General features: G+C 43.6%; 1 protein-coding gene across 1 annotated transcript in view; it reads right to left on the bottom strand.

Moving 5' to 3' along the window:
* Window positions 1–335: 335 nt before the first annotated feature.
* Window positions 336–15,476, bottom strand: part of msna (moesin a) — a 92,356-nt gene continuing 77,215 nt past the window's right edge. The window contains exons 10-13 of the mRNA XM_055643594.1: window positions 12,652–12,812; window positions 9,980–10,072; window positions 3,648–3,872; window positions 336–2,179 (exon numbers count right to left, since the gene is read on the bottom strand). Of these exons, the coding sequence (XP_055499569.1) occupies window positions 2,015–2,179; window positions 3,648–3,872; window positions 9,980–10,072; window positions 12,652–12,812 (644 nt within the window). The 3' untranslated portion in view covers window positions 336–2,014. The remainder of the gene's footprint in view (window positions 2,180–3,647; window positions 3,873–9,979; window positions 10,073–12,651; window positions 12,813–15,476) is intronic.

Genomic DNA, 15,476 nt, shown 5'->3' with positions numbered 1-15,476 from the left:
TCAGCCATGATCACGATGAATGGCGGTGCTGGCTCGATGGGCAGAATGGTCTTCTCCTGCACTTATTTTCTATGTTTCTATGTTAGTTTTATTATGTTAAACCAACATCTGCAGTTCCTTCCTACCCAATCCTCAGAGATTAATTTGGCAATATAACAATAGCAGTATTTTAGCAACTTTCTTTCAGATACTTATCCTCTCTTTGGCAGAGAAGTGAGTCAACGCATGGTGTCAATATTAGCGGAAAATTCCCCCACACATAACAAGCTTCATTTCAGTAAAGTACAAACTCTATCCAAACTAAAGGATCAACAAAAAGGGAAAAATGATCAAAATCAGTGCAGAAAATGTGAAAATTTATTAGAGCAGAAAGGACAAATTGAGTACAACCTCCCAAAAATCAGCAAATAGTTTGTTACCGAGAACCCTTTGATAATTGTTAAATAGGAAGCAGATTTCACTGTAGAAAAAAAAAATTTACACTGGCCAATTTTCAATGTACAGAAAATTCCAACCACTGAAGAAGATTAAGCAGCTTTTGTCAATGAGCTGAAGAGCCCCGTTAATAATTACCAAATGGCATTGCCTACTTTACAAAGTCATTGCAATATAAATCATCGTAAAAAAAAAAATCAACCAATGGGTTCTAAATGAACAGTTGGCTCCTTGATATAATACTGCATATTTCTTATCATTATCCTGCAAAATACAAAAGGTTACATGATAGTTTGCAAATCAATAAACCAGTTATAACACAATAATTCTGCTCTTCCTACTTTGCATAGTTATTTCAAAGTAACTACCATCAAGTACATAATGCTATTTATGAAAATAGAGCAAATAATTTCACAAGGAATGACCCTGGCCGCAAGCATATGCACTGTAACACTGAAAGGACTTTTGGCACTTCTACATATAATAAAAAGAATGAGAATCAGCACCAAACAGTAGCTCTTGGCAACAGATGTTCAATTAGAAATAGAAAGCTCATAAGTATCTGCATTTATAACACTTTAATATACAACTTGCACAATTTTCATTGCAGTAGCAGACTGCATGCCAAACCCTGACATGCACCTTCAAATCCAGAGGTTAGTGGAGCTGCAATTTACAAAATTGCCTAGATTCTTCCAAATTGACTTCCTATTAACAAAGTGGCATTGCACTCGAGTGGTAGCACCTTCCAGGTACCACAGGGTTACAAACAAGGACCTCTACAAATTTAGCAAATGTTTTTTTTTTTTTTACACGTTTAAAATTTTAGTGCAACATACTCAAGTCAGAACAAGTTTACACAGCTGAATTCAAAACAGATTCCTTTAAAAGCCACACGACCTAGAGTCAAAATATGTGCATGTAATACCTCCAGGGGAAATAACGCAAAAAATAAATATCCTAAATAATCAGTCACAAATTCATTAAGTGATCTTCCATGAATTTACAACCATTTCTGAATTAGTTATGCAGCAGAGGGTAATTTGGTGAAGGGTTATTCAGACTACAAAAAAAACAATATTCAGACTAATATTCAGACTACAACAAAAAACAAAAATGAAAACAAGGCACCAATGAGATTACAATTGTAAATTAAAAAGTATTAATTTCAAATTTAACATTGATTTGTTACAATGGATTTTTTCTCCCTAGCTTCATACCCAATTTGATTTATTAAAAAAAAGTTTAATTAAATATACATCTTAGGACATGGACATTTTAAAAGTGGGCCACAATATTAATTTTAGCTAAAGCTGAAAAAAAGATGGTTTAAAAAAAAACAGATGAATAGAGCATGGCTTTTATAGAAATCTGACGGGTGTAATCACAAATAGAACAAACAATTTTCCAAACTTCATAGCCAAAGACTTTTGTGCTACACAGGAACAATTTAATACATCTCTAATGCCGATTTGCACAAGCCAGATATTAAATAGAAAAGCAAGGGCTGCTCGGTAACTCCTAATGAAACCAGATTCATTCCCTTACAGTGACTTTGCAGGTCACAGGAAATGAGGATTTACATGGATTCAAACTCGTCTATTCGCTGCTTGGTGTTGCCCTGCCGAATCTGCCTCAGAGTCTTGTACTTGTCTCGTCCTGCCTTCATGTTCTCTGCGTGTAACATGTCATTCCGTGTTTTCTTGGTCTCGTCCCGTGCCTGGGCCAGCTCCGAAGTTAATGCCTTGGAGAAGAAAGAAAAAAACACTTTCATCAGCCAACATCATATATGTATACGATACAATAGAACTTTATTTATCCCAGGAGGGAAATTGATCTGTCAACAGTCATAAAAACACAAGAAATTAAAGTGATGAGTGGAAAGGATTGGGGATGTGCAAAGATCTGGGGGGGGGGGGGGGGGGGGGGGGGGGGGGGGGGGGGGGGGGGGGGAAGAATGGGGGGGGGGAGGGGGGGGGGGGGAGTCAGTAAGTCTACTCCACGACTGAAGGGGGAAGTAGTTGCAGTTTGATAGCCACAGGTTAGAAGGATCTCCTGTGGCGTTATATCTGATGACTTCTAAATGTACTTCCAAACATCTCCAAGTGCCAACTTAATAATCAATCAATCAACCTTTATTGTCATCTTGCAAAGCAACAATTGTACAGTGCAAAATGAGAAGACGTTTCCCAGGGAATACCGGAGCATCGCACATAAAACTTAAAACATGTCACACATAATAACAGCAAAAACAATCCAGTCCCTGATGAAACAGTATAAATAGTTAAAAGCAGGTAAAACAGCAACATTAAAATACAGTAAAAACAGTCATTAAAATGTCCAGGGCAGCTGATTTGAGTGGCCAGTGCCAGAGTTATTAACATGTCAGTGCAAAGCCGCAGAATCAGGTGGAGTGACTGTTTAGCAGCCTCACAGCCTGTGGCAGGAAGCTGTTTAGCAGTCTGGTAGTCCGGGCTTTGATGCTACGGTATCTCTTGCCTGATGGCAGGAGATCCAGGTGTGTGCGGAGGGGGTGCAGTCTGTCCTTAGCTATTCTCAGAGCTTTTTTCAGACAGCGGCTCTGGAACAGTTCTTGTACCGAGGGTAGGGAGACGCCAATGATCCTCTCTGCTCCCCTCACTACCCTCTGCAGAGCCTTCCTGTCTGAGCAGTTACAGTTGGAGTACCACGTGTTTATGCAGTACGTGAGTACAGACTCCACCGTGCCCCTGTAAAAAGGCCGAGGATGTTGGTGGGAAGGAGGCCTGTTTGAGTTTCCTCAGGAAGTGCAGTTGCTGATGGGGCCCGTTTGACAATCCCAGTGTTGTTCCTGGACCAGGTGAGACTGTCTGTAATTTGCACTCTGAGGAACTTTATGCTCTCCACTCTCTCCACCGTGGTGCCACTGATGTTGAGGGGTGTGTTAGGTTACGTTAGGGAGCTTGTGGTTATTGATACCAGAGCTGTACTGAAAGATATTTAACTGAGCAACTCAAATCACTGACTTCAACAAATATCATGTCCTGCTGCTCGATTCTGAAACGTTTCTTCCCTCCAAAATGCATCAATCTCCTCTTCATTAATCATACCCTTCATTATTCTACCCTATCCCTCCATTTCGAATTTTGGTTTGAACGGGATATTTTCAGTACAGAGACAAATGGAAGGATTCAGTCATAAAATGGGTAAATAAGGACAATGTTCTGGCCTACCTGCAGTTGTTTCTGCACGCGCTGGTTTTTCTCTGCCTCAGTTAGCCGCTCCTCCTCACTGCGATCTTGCACAGTCCCCTCCGAGCTCAGCTCCGCACTAGCCTCTGCGTCGTTCTCGTCGTGTTCATCTGCACGCTCGTCTTCAGCTTGTGGGATGGGAGGGGAAGCCGTGGCCACTTTCAGCTCCTCTTTGGTCTTTTCCAGATCTCGCTGTGCCAGTGCAGCCTGCCAGACAACAAGGTTAGATTTTTTTAGTTTAGACTTCGGTCATATTGCATGGAATGATGTTAAGTGAGGACAATCGGGACAGCATTTCCTGCAACTTCACAAAACATGGAGTCACATGTTCACAGGATGGTGGACAGCATTAATTTAATATCTCATTTGAAATCAAGGACTTTGTGCACCTCTGTAACCTGGTACTGCAATAGTTAAAATGGACCATGCTTCTGGATTCTTATATTCCTGGTATGAAGGGTATCTAAAGATCGGTAGGTATTGAGAGTCACACAACTTAAGACTAGTGACACAGCGTGGAAACAGGCCGTTTGGCCCCGATCAGCAATCACACCGTACTCTAGTGCTATCCTACACACTAGGGGCAATTTACAATTTTACCAAAGCCAATTCACCTACTCCTCTGTACGTTTTTGGAGTGTGGGAAGAAACCGGAGCCCCAGAGAAAACCCACGCAGCCACAGGGAGCATGTATTAACTCCAAACCAACAGCATCCAAAGTCAGCATCGTACCCGGGTCCCTGGAGCTGTAGGGCAGCAACTCTACTGCTGTGCCACCCCAAGTCATTGCAGCTAATACCACAGAAACGATGAACTTCATCCACCTCAAATTCAACAGCAAGATCCACAGACCATTTGGCTGAACCGCAGTCTGCCTAAACCTACTTGACCTACGGTTGCTAAACACAGTTAAACTCCCCCTCCCATTCACACTGACCTTTTCTGTCCTGGGCCTCCTCCATTATTAGAGTGAGGCCAAACGCAAATTGGAGGAGCAGTGCCTCATATTTCGCTTGGGCAGCTTAAACCCCAGTGGTGTGAATATTGACTTCTCTAACTTCAAGTAACCCTTGCTTTCTTTCTCTCTCTCTCCATCCTTCCCCCTTCCCAGTTCTCCAACCAGTCTGACTTTCCTCATTTACATTTTATCTCTGTTTGCTTTGTTGTATTCTTCTCCCTGCTAACAATGATCTATTCTACATTTTCCTTGATCTCCATCCCCTTTGCCTCATTTTCACACCTTACACTTCCTTACCTCTGTATCTCCCTCTCCCCTGACTGAGTCGGAAAAAGGGTCTCGAACCATTCCTTCTATCCAGAGATGCTACCTGTCCCGCTGAGTTACTCCAGCATTTTGTGTCTATCTTCGGTTTAAACCGGCATCTGCAGATCCTTCAGCCACATACCATTTTCCTAACCCAGAGAAATTATAACTTGCAAATTAGCAATATAGAAGTTGCAACAAAACTATTTCTGGCTCTGTGTGGTAACAGAAAGTGTAACCCAGTGAGATTTTATTTACTCGGCCTCCAGCCCAGATATAGCAGAATCAATCTGGGCTTGATTATTTGATCATAAACGTGCAACTGTTTCCCCTGATGAGCAAATTTGCCAACAGGCCAATGAAAATAATACCACAATAGCAAGTTGCTGATGGTTTTCAGTTTAAAATAGAAAGTAATAGGCTCAGTCAGTCACCAGTAAGCCGGGCCAATAACAAGCAAAGATTATAGAGCAGAGCAAGATAGACCACTCCTCCGAAATCCAATGGATTGACGTGTAGTATGTAACGGAACGTCACGGCCGCCATTTGTTTATGCCAAACGGGACATCTTTGGTAGCGGGGACGGACTCCACAGTTATACAATCTGCTCTTACATCAGGTCGCAGGGAAAAGCAAAGATACTAGAGGCTCCTCTAGTATCTTTGGGGGAAGAAGACGTTTCCTCCACTCCTGAGTTGATCCAGGACTGATTCTCGGTCCCCCCGATACCAGATGAAGGCGGCCGGCGGGAGAGCCTCAAGTGTCTGCCCGCGGTCAGTGCTCCCCAGGCAGCGGGCAATGCTCCTCTAGTATCTTTGATATAATCTGTTCCAAAGATTGATCCCCTCTATCATCTTTGGTGTAATCAGTGTTGTAGCGAACAGCGTTTTATACAATCGATCACTTCACATATTTAGTTAATATTATTGTAAATTCTATTTATATTATTGTAAATTGCCGCTGAATAAAATGGCGTCATGTTATACCCATGTCATACTACTCTTTTTTCGCAGAGTGGCGCATCTTGCTCTGCTCTATAATCTTTGCACAGAAGTGTCAAAAAAAAAGCAATGATTGTGGCAGCATTTACCAATATAGGTTAAGTGTTTTGGCAGTAAATGGAGGAAAGGTATGGCTAGTGACAGAAAAATGAGCAGACCACTTGCCATCCAGAGTGGCCAGGCTTGTTAACTCTAACATGCATTATGATGCAGCAGAACTGCAACCGCTTAGGAAGAGGCATGTTTTCCACGCACACATTTCAAGTTAACAACCTAAACGACTCAAGTACATGAAGATAAACTGTTTGACTATCCATGTACTTGTCCAACTACCAGCTATGATATACTGCAGTGCAAGATATTGAACATCATTAATGTGGTACTAATATTGCTCAAAAGGTCAAATTGTATCGACCAACTGGGCCCAATGACATCTAACTGGGTGCATTTATATAATCTCTGGGCTTTGTTGTAATTTTAATACCTTCGAACTTTATAGCTAATAAAGTGGTAATTGCTGTTGTGAAGGAAATGTGATCATTTGCAAGGACCCACAAACAGCAATGTGACGACTGGTGGAGTTGCGTGGAGTAATGACAGGCGAGGACAAAGGGACAACATTCCCTGCATTCTCAAATCATGGAATCATATATTCACAGGGACAGTAGACAGCCTTATTTAATATCTCATTCGAAAACCCAGACAACATCACACACATACACAGTTGGAACAATCTGCTGGAGGAGGTAGTCGAGGCCAGTAGTATCACAACCTTTAAGAAACATTTGGCCAAGTCAATGGATAGGACAGGTTTAGAGGAATATGGGCCAAACGCAGGCAGGACTAGTGTAGATGAGACATGTTGGTCGCTATAGGCAAGTTGGGCCAAAGGGCCCGTTTCCACACTGTATGGCTATCAGAAGAACCTTTGTGCATCACCAGGGCACACCTGGTACTGCAATAGTTAAAATAGACCATGTTTCTGGGATTCTTCTACTCCTGGGATGAAGGCTATCCAGAGATCAGTAGGGACTGAGAATCACACAGTTTCAACTTGAGATACAGTAAGGAAACGGGCACCTTGGCCCACTAAGTCCACCCCAACCAGCAACCGCCCTGTACACTCGCACTATCGTACACAATAGCAAGAGCTTATAATTTTACAGAAGCCAATTAACCTACAAACCTGCCTGTCTCTAGAATGTGGGAGGAAATCGGAGCACCTGGAGAAAACCCACGCGGTCATGGAGAGAACGCACAAATTTCACACACACACACAGCACCCAAGGTCAGGATCGAACCCGGATCTCTGGCACTGTAAGGCAGCGACTATTCCGCTGCGCCACCATTCTGCCTATTAACGATCGGATCCTGGCAAATACCAAGGAATGGTGGGACAAATATCATCTCTGAAAGTGGTAGCACAGGCAGGTAAGGTGGTCAAGAAAGCACACAGGATAGTGGCCTTCCTTAGCCAGGGGAATGAATGCAAGAGCAGAGATGCTACAACTTCATACAACATTAGGTGGGTACTGCTGGAGAACTGAGCACAGCTGGAATCACGCCATTATATGGACTCGAGAAGATAGAGGGTGTGGCCTGGGCTGAAACGTTTCACATATGAATGGAGGACGATGAGGTGGGTTTGTTTTCCTTGGATTAGAGGCAGTGAGAGAATACCCAAATCAAGGTATAGAACATTGAGAGCAGAGATAGCATTGGTCATACAACATTTCCCCACAACAGTGGTAACATAAACAAGAGGGCACACGTTTGAAGCAAGGGAACGAGAGGGGTTCTGAGGTATAAGTTTCTCCACCCAGCCGGTGGTTGGAACATGGAAGTAACTGGAGTGAGAGGAAAGGGCAAATACCCTCAACATTTTAGAATTCGGACTAACACTTGAACAACAATAAAGGCTATGGAACAAGTGATGGTAAATGGGAATAACGCCATGGTCTGTGTGGACAGATTCTACGCTATACCCTCATATGACCAAGTAGTGTCCTCTTCTAGGTTATAGTTCTGAATGAAGCCTTAAAGCTGAATTGCATAGCAGACCAAGTCCTGGCAAGCTGCGCTGGCCAAGGGGCAAGCACAAGACTCTTTCAAAAAACTTCCAGAAAATGGTTTTTAGTTTAGAGATAAAGCATGGAAACAGATCCTTTGGCCCACTGAGTCCACACCGACCATCAATCACCCATTCAAACGAGTTCTATGTGAACCCACTTTCTAATCATTGATTAGTACGAGTGTCAGAGGTTATAGGGAGAAGGCAGGAGAATGGGGTTAGGAGGGAGAGATAGATCAGCCTTGGTTGAATGGAGGAGTAGACTTGATGGGCCGAATGGCCCAATTCTACTCCTATCACTTATGATGATCTTCCCCTACTCAATGGGGTCAATTTAGAGGCTAATTAACCAGCAAACCCGCACGTCTTTGGGATGGGAACATCTGAACACCTAACAAGGTCATGTGGAGAACGTGCAAACTCCACACAGACAGCATCAGAAGTTAGGATTGTACGGGGGTCTCTGGCGCTGTGAAGCAGCGGGTCTACAAGCTGTGCCACCCGTCCATCCTCAAGTATAGTGTCAGGAGAAAAGCAGGGAACCTTTGCTCCTTCTACTCTTTGAAAAGGCAAAATCTCAATCGCTCACGGCAACTTTGTTACTTGTGACAACCACAGATCTTGTGTTAAAACGTACAGCTAAACATACAAAAACAAAGGTAATGTTCCATCAGATACAGCAACAACAACGAAGAGCCAACTAGGCTTATCCTTAAGTATTTGCTTTGAACATTCGCGTTTTAAATCGGGTTTTGTTCACAACTTACAATGCATTTCTAGTCATGAGTATTGAGATGACTAATAATGAAGTTACCCGTGCCAACTATTTGATCAACATTCCACACGATTGTGGGGGAAAACATCCTGTTGGAAACTAGATAACGTGTACACACTGTGAAAGGAGAAAATTACTCAGTGACGTAGTCCATAGTCTTCTGGTATCCGTCATCTGCTGTCATCAAGAAATATATCTGAGCAAGAGCTCCTGTATGGGGAGAGGATTCAGAAATCGGAGGTTCAAAGGGATTTGGGAATGCTGGTGCATGATTCCCAAAATGTTAATTAGCAGGTGGAATCAGTACTAAGGAAGGCAAATCAGTAATAAGAGGACAAGAAAACAAAAGCAGCAAAATAATGCCAAGGGTTGATACAAAATGCTGGAGTAACTCAGTGGGGCAGGCAGCATCTCTGGAGAGAAGGAATGGGTGACGTTTCGGGTCGAGACACTTCTTCAGAAGTAATGCCAAGGCTTTATAAAGGCACTGCTTGGACCCTGAGCAGTTTTGGACACATATCTGAAGAGGGATGTGTAGAAAGGAGGGTCTCGACCGAAAACTTCATCCGTTTCTTTTCTGCAGAGATGCTATCTGACCCGCTGAGTTACTCCAGCTTTTTGTGTCTCTCTGAGGAGAGATGCGCTGGCTTTGGAGAGGGTTTAGAGGAGGCTTGCAAGAATGATCCTGGGGATGATTGGGATAACATATTATGTGTTTGACGGAATACTTGCAGGAGTTTAGGAGGATCTCGTTGAAACTTACCAAATAGCAAATGGACTGGATAGAGTGGATGTGGAGATGTTTCCACCAGTGGGAGGGTCTAGGAATGGAGGGCACAGCCTCAGAATAAAAAGGACACATATTTAGAAAGGAGATATGGGGGAATTACGTTAGCCAGAGGGTGGTGAATTTGTGGAATTCATGGCCACAGGCGGCTGTGGAGGCCAAGTATTTGGGTATTTTAAAAGCAGAGAATCATAGGTTCTTGATTAGCAAGGATGTAAAACCTTGCACGGAGAAGGCAGGAGAATGTGTTTGAGTGAGAAAGCTAGATCGGCCAATATTGAATGGTGGAATAGACTCAATGGGCAGAAGGGTCTAATTCTGCCCCTGTGACATAAACATCTCACAGAACTGAATCTCAAGATATCGTTCAGGAGAGGAAAGCTTTATTAATTGACTTGGAGATGCCAAAGCCTTACCTTCTGCTGCCATTCAGAAGCCTCATCCTCCTTCTTTTTCTTTGTTTCCTCCAATACATTTATTTTGGAAGTGAGTTCCGTGAGCTCGGCAGCCTACAAGTGAATGTTCAGTGTTACTTTCCCACCAATTACCCATTTCTTTCCAAAGAGTAAAAAAAACATTCCCAGGAATTAACATTGTCTCATGATTCTTGAAAGGAAAAGGCACAATGATGACTAACAGATAATCGGGAAACTACATAGCAATATTTCAAACAGTTTCAGTTTTGACTTATGTCAGCAAATCAATGAAAATTCCACTGGCTTTAAGAAGCAATGGCTCTCCCCTGGATTTCAGTCTTCATATTTTGATTGATTTAATCATACAGCAATGAAACAGGCACTTCAGTCCACACTGACCATGGATCACCCATGTACACTCAGTCTGACGAAGGGTTTTGACCAGACACGTCACCTTTTCTGCAGAGATGCTGCCTGGCCCACTGAGTTACTCCAGCACTTTGTGTCTATCTTCAGTGCAAACTAGTTCAATGTTATGCTGTTGTCACATCCACTCCCTACATGCTAGGGGCAAATTACAGAGGCCAATTGACCTACAATCTGCACGTCTTTGGGATGTGGGAGGAAACCCATGCGGTCACAGTGAGAACACGCAAACTCCACACGGACTGTATTTAACCCGAGGTCGGGGTGTAACCCAGATCTCTGGCACTGTGAGGCAGCAGCTGCGCTAATGTGCCACACATTATTTTTCATTAAAAAAAATTGGTTTAAACCAATGAAATGCATTTGTAAACAAATCCCTGTGAACCATTTTGGATCAACTGCAATATAACCAAAGAAATAATAAGTCACAAACAAGTGAGTGTAAACGTTGATATTTAGAGCAATAGAGATCAGTTTTCTAAGTCCAGATATGCCTGCCTGCCCACAAGAGTGTTCAAAGCCCTCAAGAAGTGAGCATAAAACTAATGCCCCACAAAATGATACAAATCATCACATTGGTCAGGTGCCGGATGACTGGAGGGTGGCTAATGTTGTGCCTCTATGTAAGGGCTGCAAGGCAAAGCCTGGGAACTGTAGACCAGTGAGCCCAACATCTGTGGAAAAGTTACTGGAGTGGATTTTGAAGGACAACATATTTGGGTAGAGGTTGATTAGTGATAGTCAGCATGGTTTTGTACTTAGGATATCATGTCTCGTGAATTTGATTGAGTTTTTTTAATGAAGTTATCAAGAAGGTTAACAAGGGCAAGGCCGTAGATGTGGATATTGATCAGCTGAGCAAGTGGGCTGAAGAATGGCCAATGGGAGCTTAATGTAGATAGGTACAAGGTGTTACACTTCAGGAGGTTAAACCCGCACAGTACCTTCACGATGAATGAGTGGGGCCCTGGGGCATGTTGTAGAGCAGAGGGTTTTAGGAGAATTGGGTACACAGTTCCCTGAAAATGGCTCCAGAGGTAAATAGGCTGGTAAAGGTGGCCATCGGCACATTGGCCTTTGTCAGTCAGGGTAGAGTCTAGAAGTTGGGACATTATATCAGGCATTATACAAGATGTTGGCAAGGCTGCATTTGGAGTCCAGTGCTCAGTTTTGGTCACCCTGCTATTGGCAGGATGTCCTCAAGCTGGAAAGAGCACAGAGAAGATTTACAAGGATATTATCAGGACTCGAGGCCCTGAACTCAAGGGAGAAATTTATTCCTTGGGGCACAGGAGACCGAAGGGAGATCTTATAGAGGTGTATAAAATCACGAGGGAATTGATTGGGTGAATGCAGAGTCTTTTACCAAAGGTAGGGGAATCAAGAACCAGAGGACATAGCTTTAAGGCGAGAGGGGCAAGATTTAAAATAAACCAGAGACAATTTATTTCAGTCAGATAGTGATGGGTATATGGAACAAAATGCCAGAGAAGGTTGTTGCGACAGGAACAATAACAACATAAAAAAGACATTTGGACAAGTATAATGATATGAAAGGTTGAGAGGGATATGAGCCAAATGCAGCCACATGGGACTAGCTTAGATAGAGCATCTTGGTTGGCTTGGACTAGTGGGCTAAAAGGCCCGTTTTTGTTCTGTATGACTCTATATTATAGAAGGGGCAGTATAAAACACACACATTATGTTCAGAGGATGCTCTAAGCCTCTTTGGTTTAGCCTAGTTTAGTTTAGAGATACAGCACGGAAACAGGACCTTCAGCCCACCGAGTCCGTGCCAACCAGCAATCCCCGCACACAAACGGTATCCCACGCACACTAGGGACGAATTATAATTCTACCACGCTAATTAGCCTACAAACCGGTACGTCTATGGAGTGTGGGAGGAAACCGTAGATCCCAGAGAAAACCCACACAGTTCACAGGGAGAACGTACAAACTCCGCACATATAGCATGCCACGGTCAGGATCGAACCCAGGTCATTGGCGCTGTAAGGCAGTAACTCTCCCTCTGCGCTACCCCTAATGTGCTGAGTAATGTATCACGGCAAGTTGGTTGCCAGGCAACTCACCCAATAAACAGGTGTTACCCTGCTCCCCAATGTGAGCCTCCCTTGTGGGCAGGCCAGAATTTGAAACAGGACAAACCATTCACCTATTGGGTTGAATACCCTGTGCACGATATCCAGAACTATTACAGAGGACAAAAGTCATGTGATGCTATTTACCAGATGCTCTTGATTTTTCAACTGGTTTTGGGATTGTTCGATCAAGGCCAATTTGGTCTCCTCGGCAGACCTGCGCTCATGATCCAGTCGCTCAGCCTCCTCCTGGGCAGATTTCCTCTCCTGGTCCAGCTCTAATGCTTTGCGAGTTTGTTCTTCCAGTTCTGAAGGTGACAAGGGATTTTCTTGTCAGAAACACTGCATCATAACTCATGCATTGCATGCACAGAACACAAAAACGTTTGTTACTCTGCTACATTTTCCCAGTCACATCAGCAAGGAGAAAAAATGAACAGCACATTGACATTTCTAGTTACAGTTCTATATATTAAATGTGTTGGAAGAAACTACAGGTGCTGGTTTACACAGAAGATCAGACTGGTGGAGGGTTTTGACCCGAAACGTCACCTATTACTATCTAAATGGCGTCAAGTTGGGAAAAGAGGAAGTACAATGGGATCTGGGGATCCTTGTACATCAGTCTATGAAAGTAAGCAAAGGTACACAAAATTGCTGGAGAAACTCAGCGGGTGCAGCAGCATCTATGGAGCGAAGGGAATAGGCAACGTTTCGGGCCAAAACCCTTCTTCAGACTGAAAGTAAGCATGCAGGTACAGCAGGCAGTGAAGAAAGTGAATGGCATGTTGGCCTTTATAACACAGGGATCAAATATAGGAGCAAAGAGGTCCTTCTGCAGTTGTACAGAGCCCTAGTGAGACCACACCTAGAGTATTGTGTGCAGTTTTTGTCCCCTAATTTGAGGAAGGACATTCTTGCTATTGAGGGAGTGCAGCGTAGGTTTACAAGGTTAATTCCCGGGATGGCGGGACTGTCATATGCTGAAAGAATGGAGCAGCTGGGCTTGTACACTCTGGAGTTTAGATGGATGAGAGGGGATCTCATTGAAACATATAAGATTGTTAAGGGTTTGGACATGCTAGAAGCAGGTAACATATTCCCGATGTTGGGGGAGTCCAGAACCAGGGGCCACAGTTTACGAATAAGGAGTAAGCCATTTAGAACGGAGACGAGGAAACACTTTTTCTCACAGAGAGTGGTGAGTCTGTGGAATTCTCTGCCTCAGAGGGCAGTGGAGGCGGGTTCTCTGGATGCTTTCAAGAGAGAGCTAGATAAGGCTCTTAAAAATAGCGGAGTCAGGGGATATGGGGAGAAGCAGGATCGGGGTACTGATTGGGGGATGATCAGCCATGATCACATTAAATGGCGGTGCTGGCTCGAAGGGCCAAATGGCCTCCTCCTGCACCTATTGTTTATTCTCCTGAGACGCACTGAATTACTCCAGCATCTTCCATATTCGATGGTTTTTATGCTTCTCAACCTCTACTATTATGTCAATTACGTCAGCTACAATATAAATTGCAGACCCCATGAAAAAAACTGCCATGTTTCGGGCTAGTTTAAAAAATGACCCAAGCTTCTCCCACACAATCCAAAAGACCTACTTTAGCCTTTCCAGTTCAATGAGAACCCACTGACAAAAAGAAAACAAGGTACAACTGCTGAAGTGCTGAACTCAAGTAAAACATCAACAGAAAATGCAGATAGAAACATACAGTGCATTCAGAAAGTATTCAGACCCCTTCACTTTTTCCACATTTTGTTACGCGATAGCCTTATTTTAAAATGGATTAAATTCATTTTTTAATCATCAATCTACACACAATACCCCAGAATGAAGAAGCAAAGAATTTTTTGCAAAGTAATTAAAAACAAATAACTGAAATATCACATCTACACTAGTATTCAGACCTTTTGCTATGTCACCCAGAATTGAGCTTAGGTTCAACCTGTTTCTATTGATTATCCTCGAGATGTTTCTACAACTTGATTTGAGTCCACAAGTGGAAAATTAAATTGATTGGGCATCATTTGGAAAGGCACACACCTGTCTATATAAGGTCCAGCAGTTGACAGTACATGTCAGGAGCAAAAACAAAGCCATGAAGACTAAGGAATTGTCCGTAGAGCTCCGAGACAGGATTGTGTTGAGATACAGATCTGGGGAAGGGCATAAAACAATTTCTGCAACATTGCAGGTCCCAAAGAGCACAGTGGCCTCCGTATTTCTTAAATGGAAGAACTTCGGAACCACCAGGACTCTTCATAGAGCTGGCCGCCCGGCCAAACTGAGCAATCGGGGCGGAAGGGACTTGGTCAGGGAGGTGACCAAGAACCCGATGGTCATTCTAACAGAGCTCCAGAATTCTGTAGAGATGGGAGAACCTTCCGGAAGGACGACTATATCTGCGGCACTCCACCAATCAGGCCTTTATGGTAGAGTGGCCAGACGAAAGCCACTCCTCAGTAAAAGGCACATGACAGCCCGCTTGGAATTTGCCAAAAGAGTTCTTTTCTCTGGTCTGATGAAACGAAGATTTAACTCTTTGGCCTGAATGCCAAGCGTCAGGGCTGGAGGAAACCAGGCACTGCTCAACACCTGGCCAATACCATACCTACGGTGAAGCATGGTGGTGGCAGCATCATGCTGTGGGGATGTTTGTCAGTGGCAGAAACTGGGAGACGAGTCAGGATCGAGAGAAAGATGAACGGAACAAAGTACAGAGAGATCCTCGATGAAAACCTGCTCCAGAGCATTCTGGAGCTCAGACTGGGGCGGAGGTTCACGTTCCAACAGGACAATGACCCTACGCACACAGTCAAGACAATGCAGGAGTGGGTTCATGACAAGTCTGTGAATGTCCTTACACCATACAGGTGTGCCAAGCTTGTAGCATCAAACCCAAGAAAACTTGAGGCTGCAATCGCTGCCAAAGGTGCCTCAATAAAGTACTGAGTAAACGGTCTTA

The sequence above is a fragment of the Leucoraja erinacea genome, chromosome 12 (genome assembly GCF_028641065.1).
Source record: "Leucoraja erinacea ecotype New England chromosome 12, Leri_hhj_1, whole genome shotgun sequence".
NCBI classification, from domain to species: domain Eukaryota; kingdom Metazoa; phylum Chordata; class Chondrichthyes; order Rajiformes; family Rajidae; genus Leucoraja; species Leucoraja erinaceus.
The sequence above is the reverse complement of the archived record's forward strand: the minus strand, read 5'-3'. Positions and strand labels throughout refer to the sequence as shown.